This window comes from Hyperoodon ampullatus (assembly GCF_949752795.1).
Source record: "Hyperoodon ampullatus genome assembly, chromosome: 15".
Lineage (NCBI taxonomy): Eukaryota > Metazoa > Chordata > Mammalia > Artiodactyla > Ziphiidae > Hyperoodon > Hyperoodon ampullatus.
The window spans coordinates 11,015,570-11,039,425 of NC_136928.1; the positions used below are offsets into that span (position 1 = coordinate 11,015,570).

The 23,856-nt window shown below is 47.2% G+C and overlaps 1 protein-coding gene across 2 annotated transcripts in view; it reads left to right on the top strand.

The window, feature by feature from the left end:
* SMYD1 (SET and MYND domain containing 1) overlaps window positions 1-22,516 on the top strand; it is a gene marked incomplete at both ends in the record, with an annotated part of 37,432 nt that extends 14,916 nt beyond the window's left edge. The window contains 8 exons of one of the 2 annotated variants that reach the window (XM_079720748.1): window positions 1,597-1,810; window positions 4,636-4,766; window positions 7,356-7,394; window positions 10,336-10,525; window positions 17,036-17,128; window positions 19,410-19,573; window positions 20,966-21,134; window positions 22,358-22,516. In XM_079720748.1, the coding sequence (XP_079576874.1) occupies window positions 1,597-1,810; window positions 4,636-4,766; window positions 7,356-7,394; window positions 10,336-10,525; window positions 17,036-17,128; window positions 19,410-19,573; window positions 20,966-21,134; window positions 22,358-22,516 (1,159 nt within the window). The remainder of the gene's footprint in view (window positions 1-1,596; window positions 1,811-4,635; window positions 4,767-7,355; window positions 7,395-10,335; window positions 10,526-17,035; window positions 17,129-19,409; window positions 19,574-20,965; window positions 21,135-22,357) is intronic. The other variant, XM_079720749.1, reaches the window with a different exon arrangement.
* Between the last annotated feature and the right edge of the window lie 1,340 nt (window positions 22,517-23,856).

The following is a 23,856-nucleotide window of genomic DNA, read 5'->3' on the forward strand; positions in this document are numbered from 1 at the left end:
TTAACAAGTGGGCCTTCTCTGCCCTCAGAGTGAAGTAAGGCCCTCTGTCTCATACTCAAAGTTCTGTACTGTCTATGCTGTATAGCACGGGGAGATCAGCTTTGTGACGACCTAGAGGGGTGGAATGGGGAGGGTGGGAGGGAAGCCCAAGAGAGAGGGGATATAGGTATACATACAGCTGATTCACTTTGTTGTACAGCAGAAACTAACACAACATTGTCAAGCAATTATAATCTAACAAAGATGTAAAAAAAAAAAAAAAAACCTTCCCCAAAAAACAAAGTTCTGTGCTTTCTAGGGCCCTCCCTCTTGTCCCACGTTAACATCCCCCACTTCTCCTCCTCTCTGCTCCTTCCAGATCAGGCCTTCTTTGCCTCGGCTCCCTGCATATGCATGTTTGGGGCTGCCTCAGGGCCTTTGCTTATACTGTTTCCCCTTCTAGATTGTCTTCTCTGCCTTCTCTCTATCTAATCATTAAGAATGTGAATAAGTTCACACATGATGTGGACATCCACTACCTCACTTTGTCTCCTAAACACCTCTGTGTTGGAGGAGGTCATTGAGAGGACATGACTTCCGGTTGACCTGCAAGCTGGACCCAGGTAATCAGAGGCTCTTCATCCCCTCCCCTGTCCTTGGAATGTGCTCTCTTGCCTTCCCCGCCTCCCAGAAGCTGCCCAAGAATGTGGCATTGAGATAGTAATGCAGTGTTGAAACCATCTGGAAGGTAGGACTGAACCCAGTGAAGGCCTCTTTATAAACTCTAAGATTTGGCTGGCAGGGGCCAAGATCTTTTTATCTGTGGCCGCCCAAGACAAGCCTCCTAAGTAAGTCCCCTGCTGATTCAAACTGCCACCTACCAATCTGGAGCGGTCTGCCTCTCTTCCTGCCCTCTGCGGATGGGGGCCAGTGTGTGAACCAACACTCTGCAGGTTAGCACGGCAGGGGATACATATTACCCTCACTTTACTTGCCACTGGAGAGCTTCAGGGAGGTCAAGTGACTTGCCCAGGGTCACACAGCAAGAAGTGGAGTCGTCAGACTCCTTCTCCAGTGTTCATCTTAGCCGCACAGTCAGGAGAGACCCAGGCTGCCGTACCTCACTGTGTCCCCAGACCCCTTCCAGGATTACCCAGACCCACGTGACCCGGCTTCTGCCCACCTCTCCACCTTTATGTGATTTCCTCTCCTGGCTCCCTAGCTCCAGCACCTTGCTGTGTCTAATCGTGCCAAGCTCTTTCCCTGTTCCTTTGTACTCGCTGCATCTGCACAGGGCGGTCGCTAGTTCACTCCGCTGGCAGCCAGGGGGTGCCTTGTCAAGCCTCCCCCGATCACCTTGGTTTCCCCGTTCCCAGCCGCTCCCTATCAGGTCACCCTGTTTGATTTGGGGCACAGTACTTAACAGTAGTTTAGATTATCTTTTCAACTTAGGTCTCCCCCACTCTAAGAAGCTTCATGCTACAAGAAATTCCACCCGTCTAGTTCAAAACGGTGTCTTGGGCCCGACACTGGGCCGGGCGTGCACTAGACACTCAGCAAGCGTTTGTTGAATGAATGAGCGCAGCGAGGCCTCTCTAACCCCGCCCCTCTGCGCAGGCTGGCGGCGCGCGTCATGTGGCGGGTGGAGAGAGAGGGCGGCGGGCTCACGGAGGGCTGCCTGGTCCCCGTGGACGACCTGCAGAACCACGTGGAACACTTCGGGGAGGAGGAGCAGAAAGAGCTGCGGGGGGACGTGGACACTTTCCTGCAGTACTGGCCGCCGCAGAGCCAGCAGTTCAGCATGCAGTACATCTCGCGGATCTTCGGCGTGGTAAGATTTCTCCCACAGTGGCCTTGGGGCTGGGCTGGCACCTGGGATTGTCCGACGAAGGACCTTCCAGATGCTGCCAGGTCAGAGTGGAAGGGGAGGCCAAGAGAAGCGCTGGAGGGGGACAGCGACCTCACATGACGAACTTTCACCCAGTTCTCTGGTCTTCCTTTACTCTGAGGTCATGCCTGCCGTGGCTGAAGTCAGCACCCCAGGCGTAAACTACTCATTAGCTCTAAGCGGTAGATTTTTTTTTTTTTTTGCGGTACATGGGCCTCTCACTACTGTGGCCTCTCCCGTTGCGGAGCACAGGCTCCGGACGCGCAGGCTCAGCGGCCATGGCTCACGGGCCCAGCCGCTCCGCGGCATGTGGGATCTTCCCGGACCGGGGCACGAACCCGTGCCCCCTGCATCGGCAGGCGGACTCTCAACCACTGCACCACCAGGGAAGCACCTGAGCGGTAGATTTTGATGGTGATTTACCTTCTCATTCATCTGCACTTCCTATATTTTCTCTTCTCCACATTGAAAACGAAGACCCAGTCACTATCCCTTCTTGCCCACCAGTCCCTTTGGAAGTAAGACTCTTCCTTTTCCCACATCTGATGTGCTGATCATGGGGAACCAGGGAGAGGAGAGTAGGGGCTTTCTGGAGGGCACTGCCTTGAGCAACCTATCCAGGCCTCTTGAAGCCATGAGGGTCCGGGAGGACAGGGTGGGAGCCCAGGGGCTCAGCAGTCTCAGGCCGTGGGCTATGGGGGCACGTCTCCCACCTGGCAGGCCCGGCCCCTTGTGGGGTGCTGGTGAGTGGGCTGAGGAAGGGGTTATTGTGATAACAGTAGCATGATCACACTCAGCATCTCTCACCATGTGCCAGTGCTTCTGTAATAGTGAGAGTTCTCCAGAGAAATAGAACCACAAGGATGTACTTTGTGTGTGTGCATGTATGTGCATATATATATATATATAGTATATTCTACTCTATGCATTATATTATGGATAGCATATATATATTATATATGGAGAGAGAGCGAGAGAGGGAAGGAGATTTATTTTAATGAACTGGCTTTTGTGATTGTGGGAGCTGCTGGTAGGCCATCAGGCTGAAGACCCAAAGAAGAATTGCGCTTCAAGTTCAAAGGCAGTCCACAGGCAGGATTCCTTCTTGCTCAGGGGCAGTCAGTCTCTGTTCTATGAAGGCCTTCAACTGATTGTATGAGGCCCATCTCCATTGTGCAGGGTAATCTGCTTTACTCAAAGTCTACCAATTCAAATGTTTATCTCATCCAAAAAACACTTCACAGAAACATACAGAATAATGTTTAACCAAATATCTGGTCACCACAGCCCAGCCAAGTTGACAGAAAATTAACCATCATAGCCTTCCAGATATTATTTTATGCAGTCTTTACAAAACAAGATGAAGTCCGTGGTTTTAACATTCCTATTTTATAGAACAGAAAGCCTAGGGCCAGAGAGGTTAAAGGACTGCCAAAGGTTACACAGTGAGCTGGTGTCCAAGGAAGGTCTAGAAGCAGTCTGTCTGATGCCAGAGTTTCTACTCTCACATGTGGAGTTTCTATGCTCCACAGCCTTGGTGTGAATGGGTGTCATAGACTATCTTGAGTATCTCTAAGGTGGTCTGGGGACTACAGCCAAGGATGGTGTAATCACTAAGGTGTAGAGCTGAAAGGACCCATAAAGATCATCTAGTCTAACTTATTGAACCTACAGATGGGAAAATAAGAGCTCAGAGAAGAAAGAAATTTGCCCAAGGTAACACAGCTTATTAGTGGTACTGACGGGCTTAACTTCATGTACTTGCTGAATGACCAATAAGATTGATGGAGAAAGTGACTATCCTCCAGTATCAATAATAAATAGCTATGTGCTATACAGATCAGTATATATCTATAAATGTATATTGTGTTATAAATATTATGGATAGCATGTATTTATATATATGATTTTTACATTTGGCAGAAATTTGTGTGCAGATATTAATGTATCCTAGGTAATATTTATTCTTATACATTTTTTTATACCCTGAGAGCAGCCATTTGGAATCTATTTCTCTAAAAAATAACTTTTTTTAAGGAAAAAGAAATCAGGTGCCGTATAAGCAGTAACCAATTTGATTTGCCTGGCATTCAGAGATAAATGTTGCACTCATCAGATTTTAAAATTGTAGACAGGGAGTACAAGGTATCCACCAGACACAAAATAATCAAAAACAGATGTTACTTTTATTTTATGAATAGTTATAGGAGTTGAGAGTAGTCAAAGGTAGCGGGGGAGACACACACACACAAAGCAGAGAAGGGCACAGAGAGAGAAACCAAGATAGGCACTGGGGAAGACTCGTGAGACCCAGACACAGGAAAAAGGAGAAACTTCTCAGGACCAACATTTCCATCTTGGGCCTTTTTATTTTCATTTTTTTATTTTATTTTACTTTTTGGCTGTGCCACACGGCTTGTGGGACCTTAATTCCCCGACCAGGGATTGAACCTGGGGCCCCGGCAGTGAGAACACCAAGTCCTAACCACTGGACCACCAGGGAATTCCCATTTTGGGCCTTTGTAGAATACAGCTACCCAAAACTTTCAAGGTGGTGGTGCATTTTAGCAAATATGAGACTCTCCCACGGTACTAATCTTGAGGGTCATTTGGAGTCACAGAACAGGAGACTGACTGTTTTGTTTCCAGACTCTCTAAGCATTTCCAGGATGAGACCAGGTTTTCTATTTTTTAAAACACTTTCAACAGCTGGAGGGTGTTTTGCACCAAGTCTATGTTAGCTGACTCTCATCTTTTCCCCTGGGTAGATTAACTGCAATGGTTTCACGCTCAGTGACCAGAGAGGCCTGCAAGCAGTGGGTGTGGGCATCTTCCCCAACCTGGGCCTGGTGAACCATGACTGTTGGCCCAACTGCACGGTCATATTTAACAACGGCAAGTGAGTATGGCTTCAACTTGGGTTGGTATCATGGGGATGGGGAGACCTTACGGTATTGTCTCTACACTTGATTTAAACCAAAAGTAACCTGTTGAACCTGAGCTAGCATGGATTTCAAATGGACAGAAAATAGAAATTTTATTCTAGAATAATTATGAATAGGAGAAACATAATGAGGAAGATGGCAAAGAATTCCACATAAGTAATTTTGGAGTCTCTGTAGGTTTCTTGAGGTTGCCTAGATATGTTAGATAAACCTCTAACTACTACATGATTTAGAACTTGAAGCCTGAGATTTTCTATCTAGAGGTCATTGCAGAACATCATCAACTGAGAAGGCGCTTGGCAGGAGTAGTCAAGTTCCCAGCAGAAATCAGAAGGCACACGCAGGGGTTACCCTAAGAGAATTTAGTAAAAGGACAATCGACAGAAGTGTGGGTAGAGTCGAAGAAATTGACAAAGAATGGCGAAATGTCCAGGGTCTAGTGACAGAATGAAACCATTACCACCTTTTGACCTGGAGGGGCAATGGAGGGAGTATTGTTCTTGCAGCTGGTGAGAGCTGTAGCCATGGGAGGGGGCCCTTTCTCCCCACCCCCACCCCCCGCTCCAACAGCTTGGCTGTACCTATAGAGAAACCAGCCACTGCTAGAACCGTGGCGAGGCAAAGGGAGAGCCAAGAGACTAAATACCCCAACCTCTTTCTCCTCCCATCTTCTGATCTCCTCCCATTGGCCAAACCCCAACCGGAAGCCAGAGGGCCAAGGAACCTGGGTGATGAAACCCTCAGAGGTCAGCCCTGCCCCCCTGGAAGGCACAGATCAGGGGACAGAAGGGCAGAGAATGGAATTTGGGGTGGGGAGCAAATGGAGAAGCGTCAGCAAACAGGATGAGCCCCCCGTTGTCCATGGCTCAGGCTGGGGGGCTTTGGGGGAATGAGGCCTAACCAATATTTCTTTTGCTCTTAGAGACGAGCTCTTATGACAGGTGCAAGTTGACTCTAAGCCGCCATCAACAATGAGCAGGCTTCCTCCCAAAGATAATGGTTTCTGGTTCTCAGCCAAGGATCAAGCTTAAGCTCCAACAGAGCAAGGGCTCTGATTTCCCTTTTCCTTCCTATTTCTGGAAGCAAGGGGCCTGCATGACAGTAGGCGTTTAAGCACTTGAGAAAGTCACTCAAGACAGGACAGTTCATTTTGGAACCAGATGATTATCTTTCCCCAGCATTTGTATTTCCCTTTGTAAGCCTCTTGGGGTCACTGGCCTGGACCTCATGGAGTCCTCCTCCCAGAGGAGCTGGTGTCTGGAGTTACCCTGGTTGGCAGAGGAGATCAAATTCACATGTGGGGCTGGTCTTTCTGGACACCACTTCCCTAAGTGGTGGTGACCCAGATCTCTTCTTGTCACCACATGTAACGGCCTCAAGAACCTGGGAGCCCTTTCTTCAGATCATCACCAGTGCCCGCTCTGGCTTCCATGCATCCACTAATTCCGAGCAGCCACATTGTGCCCGAGCTTCTTGGATGTTGCGCAAGTGGTGACTGCAGTCACTGTCTAGCTGCCTGCCATCGTGGAAAGAACACTGGACGTGGTGTTAGGAGCCCAGTTCTAACCCCAGTAATTTCTGCATACTACCTGTGTGATGGGTCTCCAGACACAGTTCAAACTGTTCCCAAAATAGACATTCAAAGAGGCCACCCTTATTTGTCCAAGATGCTTGTTAGTGGGATAATAATAGCCTCCCATGTGTTTTCTTAGCACTCTACTTTTATTTTATTTTTTTGGAAAAGAATGCCTGAAGGAAGGTTTATTTCAGTAGAAGAGAAAGCTGAGCCAGGGTTTGAATCATCCAAAGATCGTTTGATGCTGCTTCTTGGTGGCCACACAGCTGGGGACTCTAAGTTGAAGCCCTTATTGGTGTACCACTCAGAAAACCCCAAGGCTCTGAAGGGGTACTCCAAGCCCAATTTGCCCATGATTTGGCGCTCAAACAGGACTGGGCAACCTGGAGCATCTTTCATGAATGGTTCACATACTTTTTGTGCCCTGCCATTGAAAAATACTGTAGCACTCTATTTTTTTTTTGTGGTACGCGGGCCTCTCACTGTTGTGGCCTCTCCCGTTGTGGAGCACAGGCTCCGGACGCGCAGGCTCAGTGGCCACGGCTCACGGGCCCAGCCGCTCCGCGGCACGTGGGATCCTCCCGGACCGGGGCACGAACCCGTGTCCCCTGCATCGGCAGGTGGACTCTCAACCACTGCGCCACCAGGGAAGCCCTAGCACTCTACTTTTAAATGCATTGTCTCATGACCAGGTCACAGATGAGAATACTGAGGCCCAGGGAAGTGAAGCAGCTTGTCCAGGGCTGAATCCCTTTGAACCCAGAACTTCTCCTTCCAAATCCAGTGCACTTTCCACTATAGCAGGCTGCATCTTGTCAAGCGAGCCCAGCTAGGAGGGGCTGGGATAGAGATGGCTGTGATGACCAGAGCTTTGATGGCATAACCTGGAGTGCTGTGCACCCTTGCTAGCCATACGGGATAAGCCAATGGTAATGATTTCCATTTGGGTGTCTGTTTTGTTTTTCAGTCATGAGGCAGTGAAATCCATGTTTCACACCCAGATGAGGTGGGTCGGTCTTTGGAAACATCCCCGCTGCTCTGACCCATCTCCCTCACTTGCCTGGTTTGCTGGGGCCGCCCCTTCCCGAGACTCCTTGGCCGCTGTCTGCCCGTAATGTCCTTCTGCTCCCCAGAAGCTTGTCTTTGCTGGATGCTGCGTGTTCAATGCATTTATATTAATCACTTGGTTCCTCACCCACCCACTACCTGCTGTGCCTATGCTTCCCTCTCTTTCACTCCTCAATTCTCTCTCTCCTCCACCCTCAAAGCGTGAAGGTCCTTTTCAGTCCACATCATCTTAGCAAAAACCCACACTGTCCCTTTAAACCCTGCTTATCATGAAATGAGGACTGTTGATATTACTGACCTACTAAAGGACTCTGTGTTTGTTTATAACCTCCAACTTCTCACTCAGACTGGTTCTGAAAATGGTACCCATATCTGTGATGTTTTTGATAAATATGTATTCATAGTATTCTCCTTGTTGCTTCTGGCCAACTATGAATTAGTGGTTTAGGTTAGATTTTAATTTGGACTTTTCTTAATGACAACTCCACAGCCCCAGTGGGCCTTTTTCTCAAGCTGGGCTTGAAAGTACTTGAAATGATCTTTGGATTAACAACAAAATGCTATGTGGAAGTTCGGGCTTTGGGAGGGCAGGGGTAGGAGCGGTCGGTGCATCTGAGTCTGTGTTGATGTGCATTGCAAGGGACTTTGGATGATTCACATCATCTCCTGGGTGTTTGGTTCTACATTTGTAGAGCAAAGGTCAAGATGAGAGCGTGTCTAAGGACCTTCCTAATTCTAAGTCTCTGTGGCCCTGGACTCTGCTCCTGACCTCGACAAGAAATACTTAAGTTGCCTACTTGTGGCTCAATTGGCTGGACTGTAGAACTGCAGAGCATTAGAGATGGAAGAGGTCTGGGATCCAAAACAGAATAGTGGTCACTATTCCTCCCCTGATTCCCAGTTCCAAGTTAGGTAAAATGGGGCATATAAATGTGCATTTCTTATACCTAAGTGACTTTACATTAATTTGGTTTTGAAAACTCTCTAATATCATTGAAATAATTTGAGATACTCTGAGACCTTGTAAGAATTGGATTAACCTTGGTGCGAAGCAAAGCTACTGGCCAACTCAACTGGCCACTGATTCACTGTTGAATGAGGACATGTCAATATAGGGAGCTGCCTCTGTGAAAGGGCTAGTGGGAGCAGAATTGCTTACTTATCCCACCAGGACCAATACCAGAGATCACATTCAGCAATGGCCCGGGACTTGCTCCTATGCAACTAGCTAGGACATCAGTAGAGTCCTAATCTCAAGGGTTTTGGTGCATCCCATTTCCTGTGCATTGAAGACCTGGAAGGCAGACTGAAGACAATCAGGCAAGGCCAGTATGATGTGGTTAAGCTCTTGAGTTCTAATCTTGACCCTGGCGCCAAAGTGCTGTGGGACCTTGGGGGCAATTCACCTCTCTGGTGTCAGCATCCTCATTTGTGAAATGAGGAGGTCGGTCCCCTGTAGCTGGGACATATTAGGATTCTAAGCAGAGCTGTGAGCAGAATCACCTTGCCCTCCTCTCCTTCTTGCCTTTTATCCCTGCAGTAACAGCCAGAAATTGGGGCGGAGAAGAAAGGAAAGAAGGAACAAATGATGAACACGCACTCAGATTTTGCCAGGCTCTGTATAGTTGTTTTTATATATATTGTCACATATATTGAGCATGGCAGTGTACCCCACTTTGAGAGAAGGTTCTTTAACCTTAAGTGGTCACCTCAGGGGCCTGGACATGCAAGTCACTGCTGTTCCTCGCTTGGCTGTCCCCTCCGAGCACGTGGAAGGGACTCCCTCTGACTGGGACCTTTCTCTGGTGCTGGAATCTCCTCCTGCCTTTCACGTGGCATCTGAATCAGCCTCTCTGGGAGGTAAAGGAAATGACCATGGACTTCTCTGTCGATGCTTTCCCAGCCCTCTGCATCCTGCCCCTCACTCTCTGGGTGATGGGTTCCCTCTGGGCAGGGAGGCCCCCTGATGTTGGGGGGGTACAGGAGCATAGCTTAGGATCCAGCTTGCCGGGCTCACCACCCTTTCTGTAGTTTCTGGCCTCCTGGGTGGAAGATGCACGGGTGAGAGGCCCACAGGCTGGTCTCAGCTAGTTTGGCTTAGCTGGGTGCCAGTTGTGCAGTGGGATTTTGTCTTCAGTACATTCTGTATTTATTACATGGTGAGGTGTGTAGTGCTTTAGGTAACTGGAGGGTCAGGTCTAGGCTGGAAGGGGGTTGCAATGTCATCTGCTCTCGCTAGCCACCTTCAACCCCAAAGCTGTGTCCCCCAGTAAACACAAAAGTGAACAATGCAGTGGGCTAATAAAGAGCTAGCCTTTATTTGCCTCAGAGATCTCCAGGCATAAGTCTCCTCACATAAATTAGGTCTGAACCATTGGACCAAAGGTTAAGGTAAGAGGGGGCTTATAATTAGACACAGAACGGGCCAAGCTTCTGGGTAACTGAATGTGTGTGTTTCTGAGAGAAGCAGTCTCCAAACTAACCAGAAATGACTATCAAGTCTTCTCTTGTTTGGAGTTTTTGCCGCCTTATTTCTCCATTCCTTTTTACAGACAATCAGTAGCTAAATGCACTGGGAGAATTGCAGGCGTGGAAGCTTTGTATGCTTTTATGATGGAGCCCAGACCTCTACTGGGAGTCTCTTTGAGCTGATTCCAGAGCAGTTAGCTGAATGGAGCAGATTTGATTGTTATAATGAGTAGAGCAGAACTATGCAGAAAACTGTCCTTTACATCACATCTCCCCCTTTGGGGACGGGGGGGATGGAGTTTTCTCAGTGTTAGTGGAGGTCATTGTCTCTGAGACTCAACTTCCTGAAACCTTGAAGAGCCTACGTCCCACCCTGGATCTGATGGACTCTCCTCCTTTATCTGCTCCAGAATTGAGCTCCGGGCCCTGGGCAAGATCTCGGAAGGGGAGGAGCTGACCGTGTCCTATATCGACTTCCTTAACACCAGTGAAGAACGCAAGAAGCAGCTGAAGAAGCAGTACTACTTTGACTGCACGTGTGAGCACTGCCAGAAGGGGCTGAAAGACGACCTCTTCCTGGGCGTGAAAGACGACCCGAAGGTACAGGCAGCCCCACCACTGGGGTGCTTCTGGGCCTCTTCCCCAGGAGCCGGGCAAGGGCAGATTCCACAGTGAACCAAGGTGCCGCTGCCCTTAGGGGTGGTGAACAGAGTACTGCAGATGGGTCCCAGCTAGCGTCCTGGTGCCACTGCTTGCCAGGTGTTTGAGTTTGGGGAAGTTACTCTGTTTTCCCCTTTGTAAAATAGGAATTGATGGCACCGACGACAAGGGGTTGTTATGAGGACGAAGCAAGATGGTATACGTAAGAGGAGGGGCATAGAGAGTAGACACTCAGTACATTTAAGTTCCTCTTCTTGCCCCTTTGCAGCTTAAGTGATGCTGAGAATTCCATATAGAGAGACCAGATGGGCAAAGAGATCTGTTGTCGGGTTGTCGCAAAGATATTCCTAGTGCCATGGAAATGGGCAATGGGGAGATTGGGTAATGTTTAGATTGCTTAATATGCTTAATTCCTGAGTAACTGTTGCCTAATTGACGGTGACGCCACTGAGCACTGGAAGTCTTACCAAGGGGGATGTCCCCCAGCACCCCCTTCACAATAAGCAGGCCTTCGTAGAGGCTCCTGAAGAAGACCTCAAGACCTCAGATAATCAGCTATACTTCAATTAAAAAAAAAAGAGAGAGAGAGAGAGACTTAGGAATGAAGGCACCTGGGCCAGGAATGCAAATATGCGAAGAGCATGACCTGCCGGGGGACCTGAGTCCCTGGCTGCATCTCCCTTCACAGACTGCGGTGCTCTGGCCCTGCACCAAATCCCTTGTGGCGAGGGCAGCTTGCCCCCCACCCGTGAGGCCTGCCAGGGAGAGCCTTTGGAATTGCCTGCGGTCAGGTCTGAAAAATCACACATAGGTTTTTAACTGGGAGCCATTCTCCTCGGGGAGGCTAACCCAGCACTTCTATATAATTCACAGTTCACCAGAGCATTTAAGATACAAATATACTTCTGAATTAACTTAACTTCTGCATCCTAAGTGTGGGCAGAAACTTGTCTCTGGTTAGAGCAAAGGCTACAAACAAAACTGACTTCTAGGTTCAGAGGGTGGGACCCCTCTCAATGACTTCATTACCAATGGTGTCAGTGCTACTGTCCAGATAACTCTATTCCCCCACTTGATTCACCTCTCTTTCATTTTCTGGCTTCTTTTGCCACTAACTTATTTTTATTCTTAATATATAGTATTTTTTACCCTTTGGCCAAGGAGTTCTAAGAATTTACCCTGCAGATATACTTGCGTATGTGCACAGGAATATATGTGTAAAGAGATAGTACATTATGGCATTGTTGGGAACAACAAAATATTGGAAAAAAGCTAAATAACCACCAATAGGAAATATTTAAGTTAAGAAAATAAACTAATGAGGTAGATCTTTGTGTACAGACATGGAATGAGCTCTATTTCTTTTTTTTTTCATTTATTATTTTAAAAAATTGAAGTATAGTTGATTTACAGTGTTGTGTTAGTTTCTGGTGTACAGCAAAGTGACTTAGTTATACATACATATATATATTCTTCTTCATATTCTTTTCCATGATGATTTATCACAGGATATTGAATATAGTTCCCTGTGCTATACAGGAGGACCTCGTTGTTTATCATTCTACATGTAATAATTTGCATCTGCTAGTCTCAAACTCCCAATACTTCCCTCCTCCCTCCCCCTTCCCCTTGGCAACCACAAGTCTCTACTCTATGTCTGTGAGTCTGTTTCTGTTTCATAGATAAGTTCATTTGTGTCACATTTTAGATTCCACATATAAGTGGTATCATATGGTATTTGTCTTTCTCTTTCTGACTTACTTCACTTAGTATGATAATCTCTAGGTCCATCCATGTTGCTGCAAATCACATTATTTCATTCTTTTTTATGCCTGAGTAATATTCCATTGTATGTATGTACCACATGTTCTTTATCCATTCATCTGACGATGGACATTTAGGTTGTTTCCATGTCTTGGTAATTGTAAATAGTTGAACTCTGTTTCTTAAGGGAAAAGAGTTAAGGGGCTGAACGTTGACATATGAATTCATTTCCTACAGCTGCCATAACACAGTACCCCAAACTGGGGGGCTTACAATAGAAATGTATTGTTTCTCAGTTCTGGAGGCTAAAATCTGAAATCAAGGTCTTGACAGGGCTGGTTCCTTTTGAGGGCTGTGAAACAAGGATCTGTTCTATGCCTCTTTCTTTGGCTTGTAGCTGGCCCTGGGCCTTTTCACACAGTCTTCTCCTCATGTGTCTCTTTCTCTTCACCTGGCATTGTTTTTTTAAGAACACCAGTGCTGTTGGATTAAGGGCCCACCCTACTTGAGTATGACCTCATCTTAACAAATTACATCTGCAACGACCCTATTTCTAAATAAGGTCAGATTCTGAGGTACTGGGGGTTAAGACTGCAACATAGGAATTTAATTTGGGGGGGATGAAATTCAACCCATAACACTGTGTATGCTACCATTTATGAAAATGAAAATTAAATTTATTAAATTATTTAAATTAAAAGGGACACATGCACTCACACAGATTCACTCACCCCACATGGGTATGCAAGCAGAGTCAGTCTCTAAACAGACAGAAGTAGGAGGAGGAATCTGTGACCAATGGATCAGCAATGCCTAGTGTGGAGAAGTTGAGAGTCATCCCTCCCAGGCAGGATACAAAACCGTCAGGAATGTGTTCCTTATAGGAACGACCCCATTTTCACAGAATCAAAGGTTCTGTTTTCCAGGAAATGTCTATTGACACGTATGTGTGGGGCACTGAACACAGTACCACAGGAGCTACAGAAAAGAATAAGCTACTGTGTCCACCCTCACCCTGACCTTCCAGAACCTGCAGGATAACATGTGTCTTATCAGCAAGCCAGCCAGCCTTCCCTCCTGGTGCCTGGCCCTGAGTATTTTTTTCATAACTTGCTTCCACCACTACCTAATTTTTTAAAGAGGCCAGACCCTCTTTTCTTCCTTCAGAAATTAAGTGAAACAACTGTGTAGTCCTTTCTCTAAATTTTTCAATATTTACCTGGCAATTCCAATAGTCAAATAGGTGATGTGTGGCTGTTAGTTCCTGTCTCTTCACTTTAGATACGCTTACCAGCTGGTGACTGTCTGCCCACGTCTTTCAGTCTGAATTAGCAGAGCTGACATCTCTCTTGATATAAAAACATCGATGATTTCTGCTTGAACCGACCTGGATTCAAAGCAAAAGCTGTCTATTATTTTTATATCACACTGGGTTTCTCTGTTAAAATAAAGAAATAACGCAAAATAAAAATGACTCAACCAAAACAAGTAAGCAGAAAAAAAATTTGAGTATAACTTTTTAAAAGCAAGTGCATCTGAAGGCATAATAAAAAGCCATTATATTGTAGTGGAAAGAATACTGGAGAATTAGGAGGCCTGTGTTCTAGTTCTGGCTGTGACCCTGAATGTCTGAGCTTGGGCAAGTCTCTTCCTTGTGGGTCTCAGTTTCCTCATCTGTAAAGTGGAGCATTGGACTAACTTATTAACAGCTCCTTCAAGCTTTTCTATCTATGATGTCACCACAGTTGCTTTTCTTTCTTTATTTAAATAATGCTTTATCCCAGCCTGATAAGCTCCTTTCTATACACCGGGCTTTGTGACTCATCTTCAGACCTTAAATTGGCATCAAAATTGTTTCTGACTCCTATGTATATATTTTAAATAACTAAATAAATATAATAAAAACATACACATATAGACCTGGATAAAAATAAAAACCAAATATTTTAAAAATGAGAACATAACACCAATTTCCCTCGATGGTAGCTTTGGACCCTCCTTGTTTAGGCTGTTTGGTTCTCTCTCTCTCTCTCTCTCTCCAGCCTTCAGCTATGGTTTTCACAATAGGAATGTTCCAGTTTCTCAAGGTCGGGGAGCTAATGCCCCTCTTTCCCTCCCCTCCTCCTCTTTTGGTTCCTCCTCTGGCTCCTTTCTCTTCCTCCCTGTTTTCTATTAATCCTGGTGCTCCTGGAGAGGGGAGCCTCTCTCTGTGGGGTTCCTTACATCCTAGCTGCAGATCAGGTTTTCCTGCCTTTGCTCCGAAAAGGGATCCAAGTGGAGCAGCCCATTTCCCTTCTCAGAATAGCTTTATCACATGTTGCCTGTGTCAGTTAACAACCTTTCAGCCAGGTTGTCTTGAGAACCTTGGTAGTTGCCTCCTTGCAAAAATTTGATTCCCTTCCAGAGCTTAAAGTAACACTCTTCCTTACAACATCAAATTGAGCAAGGCTTTTATGAACACCTAACAGCTTGGTATTCCCTGAATTTACCCTGCAAGATATTGATGACTCCAGAAGATTCACTAAGAATTTTGAGTTTTAAAGACAATGGCACTTACAGTGGATTGGAGACTAGTGCTCATAAACTAGATGTGATTTTATGAGCCAACACTTGGGCAACAAACTATAGGTGAAACTAAAGATGTACGTTTGATGGATGGGTGACACACCTCCGAATCACCAGTCACAGAACTCTGCACAACCAGGCAAGATATGGACTCCTCTCACTAATGTGCTTGATTCAAACGGGCTAAGGAAAGCAGACACACACTGAAATGACTGGTCTTGGGACCAAGGCATGGTCTGCTAACTGACAGAGTGCTGAGTAGCACTTGGGCGGGAAGCCAACATTCGGGTCATCAGGCAGGAAGGCAGCCAAATCAAAGGTCAAGGCGAAAGTTAAGTCAGGAGTGAGACCTGCCAGAAGAAGTCAGAGCAATGATGGATGCATCAAATGTTGGAGTCAGGCTGTGAGACAAATACAGAAACAAATACAGAAGAATTGCAGGGAGGCCCAGATACAGAAGGATATGGAAATGAAGGTAGTCAGAATTTTAGGGATAATCCAGAACTCTGCAGAAGCCAAAGTAGGTGAGGTGGGGAGAAGAATAAATATAATCCCACTTCCTTAAGTGATCTTGACCCTGAAGCAAGCTGTCCTGGGTTCGGGTTCTCCTATTACGAGATGGACACTGTGGAACTGGCTCAAGACAGCTGGGAGTCTGAGGGAAGACCCTTGATCTCCATGTGTTAGGGGGCTGTATTTTTAAGGGAACAGATGCCCATTCTCCTGTAACTTTTTGGTAGTTTAGTGACGGTGACCTCACAAAATAATGTGAGCAGCAGATATAAACACAGCTGTTGATCCCGATTCTTTGTGGTGAAAAAATTGGAAGACCAGAGAACTGATTAAATTATTCTAGTTTTGTACAGTGGAAAACTCTAGTTACTAAAAAGGCAATATAGGTATTTTTATATTTATATGGGAAAATATCCACAATCTACTGAGTGAAAAAAAAGCAGGCAATAGACGGAAATATGTTATTATTCCAGTTAGAAAAAGATTGATGCTATTGACATATACACACTCATGCATGTGTGTACATGCAGGACTGCAGTTCAGCCAGAACACACTGATACTGTCATATAGACATACTCTTTGTTGATGTGTCTGTGCCTTTGATTGGTCAGTGCCTTTCCTGTACCAGCTGTTAAATAGTTTAAATATTTTTCCTCTGTATACTCATTGGAAAATACTCCTCAACATGCTGTGTCCGTCTTTGTGTGGGTTCTGGGGATTTCTATTGTTTTCTCCATACTTTTTCATATGTTTTAATTTTTTACAGTTTGCATATGTTAATTTTACAGTCAGAATAAATAATAAAGGTATTTTTATTTTGGAAAAAAGTTATATTAGATTTGCCCAAGCAAAAAAAATCCTTTTTTCAGAAAAGAACTTCTCTTTCTTTAGTATTTTTTTTTTTTTGCTGTTGAGTTTTTTGGGGTTTTTTTTGCCACGTGGTATGTGGGATCTTAGTTCCCTGACCAGGGATCGAACCTGTGCCCCCTGCAGTGGTAACGAGGAGTCTTAACCACTGAAATGCCAGGGAAGTCCCCCCAGAAAAGAGCTTCTGATATGGATAAACATAGCAAGCAAACTTTTCCTTTGGTCTTTGAGAAATTTGGCACTTTTTCTTCAAAATTATTGTGCCTTCATGGGAACTGGCTTCTTAATTATGGTACCTCAAATATCAAAACCTCATTTTTTTTTTTTTACAAGATCACTAGACTGCTTAGGCAAACATAGGGAGCCTGGTAGGTCTAGATTTCACAGCTGACAAGTTCTTTCATGGATATCCTTTTGGTCTAGACAAGGAAATATGGACTAGATTCAGAGACACTTGGAAGGGTTGACAGCCCATAGCCACAGGGCCCTCTTTAATGAGCTCCAATGGCAAACTGGAGTATGATATTTTTTGGTCAAGTCCCCGGCCTCTGTCCTCAACCACTGGACCACCAGGGAAGTCCTGAGCTATAGGGACCTTGAGAGGCATTTACAGAACTGAAGCATTCAATGAAGAAGGCATTAATTTTGTACTACAGTGAATGTCAAAGGTGGCAGCTGTTCAGAGATGCAGTGGGTTGCCTCACAAAGGGGTCTCCAACTGAATGTCCCTCCCTTTCCCAGCCCTCTCAGGAGGTGGTGAAGGAGATGATACAGTTCTCCAAGGATACGCTGGAAAAAATTGACAAGGCTCGCTCTGAGGGTTTGTACCACGAGGTAAGAATTCTTTTTTTTTTTTGCGGTACGCGGGCCTCTCACTGTTGTGGCCTCTCCCGTTGCGGAGCACAGGCTCCGGACGCGCAGCCTCAGTGGCCCTGGCTCACGGGCCCAGCCGCTCCGCGACATGTGGGATCCTCCCGGACCGGGGCATGAACCCGCGTCCCCTGCATCGGCAGGCGGACTCTCAACCACTGCGCCACCAGGGAAGCCCAAGAATTCATTTTTATGGGGAGTGGGGATGGGGAGGAGGGCAGAAAGATTCTCTAGTAAAGGAGGGAAATGGTGGTGATGGAGGGGTGAAGACGGGGAGGCTACCAAGCAGGTTGTTTTTCTGGAAGATGTCCCTTGGCTGAGACCATGACTCTTCTTGCCCGTAAGCATTTAGCACCTTTTAGGGGTGTGTCTCAGTGACTGTTCAACTCACTGAAACTGGGTTTGAGGAGAGCACAGGCAGCCTGACAAACGTCCTGGGGTTGGGGGTGCCCGTGACATCGGGGATGGAGGAATGGAAATGGCAGTGGGTGTCTTGCTTTCTCGCGTCCTGGCTACAGTTTCTAGATCTACTCACTGTGCATTCAACCCTGGCTCTAGAAACACCAGGAGTTCTCAACTGGCTGTACACTAGAATCATTGAAAAAATCCTGATGCTCAGGACACTTCCTCCAGAATCTCTAGGAGTGGGACCCAGACATCAAGATTTTTAAAGCTCCCAAGTGATTTCAGCAAGCACCTAAATTTGAGACCCACTGCCAACACTGACCTGCAGAGCATGTGCCTGCACTGAATTCACTCAAGCAGCTTGTTGGACATACAGATTCCCGTGTCGCACCCCCTAAGGTGTGATTCGTCTAGTCTGCAACAGAACACAGGGCCCATGAATCTGTATTTTTTTCCCCAAGCTCTCTAAACAATTTGGTAGCTAGGTTTGGATGGCACTAGGGCATGGCAAGGTGGGAGATTAATTTCTGTTCATTTCTATCTGCTTTGCTCTGATCTTCATCTGCCTCCTTTCCTCACTCATTCTTTGCCCATTTTTGAGCCCTCACTGGGATCACCAACACACGACACGCTCCTTGCCTCCCAGGAGTTCTGTCAGGTTACGGGGAGAGAGTCCCATGAACGAAGCGTTGCTGTACAGTGTGGAAAATCTATGGCAGAGGCTCGACGTATAGGAGCTGGAGCTCCTGATTCCATTCCTCTGTCTTCTTTGTTTTTCCTCTTCTCTGCTCAAGCTTGGAAGGGTCGGGTGTAGGGCAGGACGCTGCCCGTGGGCTTACGAGGATTGTCTTCAGGATGGATTGTTTGCCAGCTCACAGTTTGCCACGCCCCTACCCGGCTGCCTCATGGGCCTCTGGGAGAGTCTCAGGGAAAACTGGTTTCCAGGCATTTGAAATGGGAAGAATTGTGTGACGTTTCTCCCGAGAGTGGCACGGGAAGGAGGGGAGAACTGTGACCCACTGAAATCTAGAGACCGTCTGACTTTGTAGGGCGTAACTGAAGATACGTCTACACGTGAATCAGTCGGAAAAGCCTGACGATAAAGCCGCTTGAGGTCGGGCCCATCTTCTTCCTCACCAGGACCAATGTGGCCTCTTCCTGATGGGCTGCCTGGCCTCTCTCTCTGCCCATCCATCCTGTACACTTCGAGCAGGGCATGACTGTCCAGCCTCACTGTGCATAAGGGCCACCCAGGGGCAGATGGGAAGGATGCCAGGGTCCCTCCCCCGGGGAATTCAGTTTCAATTGGTCTGGGGTAGGACTCAGACATCGGGATTTTAAAAAGCTCTCCAGATGACTCCAGACCACAGCCAGGATGCAGAATCCTGGGAATGATGGTTCAGATAAAGCCACACTGCTTGATTTGAATGCTTGCTCCATTGCTCACTTTCTGTGTAACTTTGGCAAAGCACTTGCCCCTCTGTGCTTCAGTTTCCTCGTCTGGGAGAATGGGCATATTAGTAGCGCCTATCTCACTGCGTTGCTGTGAGAAGTACATATATATGTATGGACGTGGCTTTCATAACTCCCTGCTGACTTCTATGATAAGTCCTTATTCTTCCATGTCAGCTGTGTCTCCCACTGTTACCCTTGCCACCCCTACATCGTAGCCAAACAGGGCCATTTTGCTATTCAGATCACAAACTGGTGCTTTCCCTTCTCTGCCGGCAATTTCCTCAAGCTTCGAAGAGCGAGTGTCCAATGCCATCGTGATGCTCCCATATGTGAATTAAGCACGCGCTCTGGTGCAGTGATCACAGACAGGGCCTGTGTCTCCTAGGTTGTGAAATTATGCCGGGAGTGCCTACAGAAGCAGGAGCCGGTGTTTGCTGACACCAACATCTACACGCTGCGGATGCTGAGCACCGTTTCCGAGGTCCTCTCCTACCTGCAGGCCTTTGAGGAGGCCTCACACTATGCCAGGAGGATGGTGGATGGCTATATGTAGGTGACGATCCTGGGTCTCAGGTAGTCTCCTGGAAATGTGTCTATTCCAGGGATGGCAAAGAGATGGCATACATATTGCTAGCTCTCCCTCCTGCGCCCACAGCAGGCATCAATAATTGATCCCTGTCCTCTTTATAACAGTCTTTTTATCATGGTGTTCTGAGCAATAATGTCCAAATAATCAGATTTGATACCTGAGATGAAATCTATTTGTCATCCCTGGTCTTTCCCAAATCCTCCAGCTTGTCTATCATACGGGAGGCATCTTCTGCTTGTGGTTTCCTTAAGGCTAAATCTGGCTTGATTTTAAGTGCTTAGAAAAGTTTTTCCCCCCTAACAATCAACAGAGGCAATCTTGTCAGCTTTAGATTTTATTTAAAAAAAAAAAAAAAAAAGAGCAACTTCCCTGGTGGTCCAGTGGTTGAGACTGCTCACTTCCACTGCAGGGGGGGCATGGGTTCGATCCCTGGTTTGGGAACTAAGATCCCACATGCTGCACAGCAAGGTGCAAAAAAAAAAAAAAAAGAGGTGTCAGCCATTCTTGCTTATAAATTGTAAAAGGCAACTCCTTTGCCTTCCCTCTGCTAATGTCCTCTCTTGCCTTTTGTGTCCACATTGGCATGTGAATTTGTATTTCTGGCCAAAGGAATATGTTGGCATAAGAAAGTTGCAGTTTTTTGAGTGGATGTTACTCATAAACAAAATCTGGGAAAACTGTACACCATGCGTAAAGAAAGTCCTGCTAAGAGAGTGCCAAGGAGGTGAAGATACAACTCTGTCCCAAGAAGGACATTCAAATTATTTTCTTCCCCTGAACTTCCTAGCCCTTTTATTTATTTATTTATTTATTTTTTTTTTTGTGGTACCCGGGCCCCTCACTGTTGCGGCCTCTCCCGTTGCGGACCACAGGCTACGGACGCACAGGCCCAGCGGCCATGGCTCACGGGCCCAGCCGCTCCACGGCATGTGGGATCTTCCTGGACCGGGGCACGAACCCGTGTCCCCTGCATCGGCAGGCGGACTCTCAACCATTGCGCCACCAGGGAAGCCCCTTCCTAGCCCTCTTAAAGGAGAGGGCTGGGGAGGCTCTGAAGGCTCCCAGCTCCTTGTACTCAAGTTCCAAGTACAATCCTGACCCCGTTTCCCCATTAGGACTTGGCTCAGTAGCCTAGGTCGGAGTCTCAGCTCTTGCAGCCTCACCGCGTGGGGTGTCTGGCGTCTCACTGCATCTCTGTGTGCCTTAGTCTCCCTTGATGCTTGAGGCCTCATAGCGCTGGTGGGAGAGTATAGGGACTTAATCAGTGAGGTCCCTTTATACGTTGTCAAATGTTGTGCCGATAAAAGGTAGGTTGGGAATATGTGTTACCATTACTTGCTCTGCCTTTGCAGGAAGCTGTATCACCCCAACAATGCCCAGCTGGGCATGGCCATCATGCGGGCAGGGCTGACCAACTGGCATGCTGGCCACATTGAGGTGGGGCACAGCATGATCTGCAAAGCCTACGCCATTCTCCTGGTGACACACGGACCCTCCCACCCCATCACCAAGGACTTAGAGGCAAGTGGCTTCTTGGGGCAAAGTCTGGGTTCTCTGGAGATGAAAGCTGAGTGCTAGACTCTGCTTTTGGAAAGACCCTAGATTGCCTGCTAGACCCGAAGGGAATTCAGAAATGCTTAGTCCACTCCCCTTGTTTTACATCTGAGAAAACTGAGGCCCAGAGAAGGAGAGTAACCTGTCCTTAGCCACAAAGCGAGTGGATGGCAAAACTGAGGCTTGAACGCTGGGATGCTCCAAGCCTGGGCTGAGAAAACGTAATGGTGTGTGTGTGTGTGCAGCACGTACATTAGAACACGTGCCACATGGAGTGGAGTCAGGGAGCCCAGGCTCTGGGATCGACTGCTGGGATCCAGTTCCAGTTTTACCACTTTCCAGCCGTGTGGCTACAAATATTGAGTGTGTGGGCCTCGGTCTTCTCATCAGAAAAACGGAGAAAAAAGGGTAAGGTTGTGGCAAAGGTTCAAGGAACTGATGAGTGAAAAGCACTCAGAACAGTGTCTGGTGAGTGGCATGCTCTTCATAGCTGCTGGTTGGCTTTGTGCTTCGAGGGCTGATTTATTTGAAAGTGACAGGTTCAAAGGACTGTCCTCAGGCAGTAGTACAGGGAAAGAGGACAGACTTTGGTGTCATAGAATGTACGTCAGCACATCAAGCTTGTCAAATACAAGTGTTTGTCGCTGTATTCACTGCTCTAACCTCAGCCCCTCAACGAAGCCTGGCCCTTGATAAATACTTCTTGAATTAACATATGGGAGAATGAGGGTTTTTCTATGTGTCACATGCTGTCATCTTCCCGGCCGTTGTAAAGTACAAGGGAATCTCACCCATTTCGTGTATGAGGAAACTGAGGGCTGAAGGGATTAAGTCACTTGCCTGATGTCCCACAGTGTTGATGGGACTTAAGTTCAGGAGCCAGGGTTCCAATCCAGGTCCCCACCTAGCAGCTCCTAAGAACAAACATTCTCTGCTGAGAGCATTCCCTCAAGCTACTCTCTCAGGGGTCTGACTCCCTCTTCCTAACAAATGGAGTCCACTGCCAGGACATTAGACTCGCGGTGTATGAGTGTGTGTGTGTGTGTCCTCTGAGGAGGTACAGTTGAATCTCAGTGGCTGGGAGCCACTTACCCCATAGTCTGTCATTTCCAAAAGGGCCAAGGTAGGTCAGAAACCAACACATCCTGGGGGTTTGTCATCACTGTTTTCGGTGTATCCGCGTCCCACAGGCCATGCGGATACAGACGGAGATGGAGCTGCGCATGTTCCGCCAGAACGAGTTCATGTACCACAAGATGCGCGAGGCCGCCCTGAACAACCAGCCCATGCAGGTCTTGGCTGAACCCAGCAATGAGCCGGCGCCGGCTCTGTTCCACAAGAAGCAATGAGGACCTGCCTGGTGGGAGAGGGGTGCCGTGGCTGGGGAACTGGGGAGACGTTCTGGAGGTGGCGGGTTTCTGGGGAGACCCTTGATGAGGAAATCAGCGTAAGGCTCAGCCTTGTTGCTGTGGGAATGTCCTACTCTTTTTTCCCAGGGTCATTTCGGTTCGTTTCGACTCAGTTCAATTCAATTTAACTCTATCCCAGACCAGTCCAACTCCTCCTACAAATATTTATTGGGATAAATATTTATAGGGATAAAGAAGCTCCAAATGTAGGTGGAGAGGCAAAATGTAAACAATTAAAGCACAGTGTGATAATAAATAAATTCTATGGAGAGGGGTACAGTGGAGGGCATGTGTCTGGTGTGTGTGTGTGTGTGTATGTGTGTGTGTGTAGTGGTGAGGGTGTCATGGAGGAGATGACATCTGAGCTAAGGGTGGCAGGTACCTGGAGTCTCAGGCGGCCGCTCACCTATCTGCGCAGGTGTCTCTGGAATATTCAGGATTTGCTGAAGAAGAGACTGTCTTTGGGCCTTTTAGGTCCTACGCAGAGAACTGAAGCTTCTTCAGAAGGGCACGTATGCAGAAGGAGGGCTTTGCCCAAACCACTTGAGGCCTCAGTTTAAAGTCTGGGTTCCCAGCATTATTCTGAAACTACTTCTAGAACACAGAGAGGGAGTGTTTCCTTTCCACACCCTCCCTGCCAAGCCTTGTGATTCCCGTGACGTGGGGCTACTTGGATAATAGCTGAGATTTTTCTGGCCATTGGCCTCCTAGGATTGAAGAAGTCTCTTCAGGGTGAAGTTGAGGGAGAAACTTGGAAACCCACATACCTGATGATCATGGGTCCAGCGGAATTGGCCTTTGCATCTTTTATTTTGTCCCATGTGCCTGGGTGGTCTTTACCAGCTTAGACTTCATCACCGGCCCCCAGTAAATCTCTGTTTTTTAGTAATGAATAATTACGCCTTCCCTTGCTTGATCTCTTTCATTGTCCAGTCCCTGGGTCCTCTGCTTTCCTTACCAGAAGGAATGTCCAGTCTGGACTCTGCACACCTAGGTGAGGACCTCTTTGGGAGTGTGACCAACTTGCCCTCATCTCCTGGGAGGCTGCTCGGGTTTCCACCCAAGAGGGTGGGTCTTGGGAATCAACCAATCTAGTTGTCCCATTGTCCTGTTATCTTCTGGGATCCCAAACTTCTCACGAATGTTTTGGGGGATCCTGGGCAAAAGCCCCCCATTTGAGAGCGTCACCAAATCTTCTATATTCTCTGGGGCCACCCTTGACCCCAGAACTCTAGCTAACATCTTGAGGTCAGGTGATCCCATCAGGCCCCATATTTGTC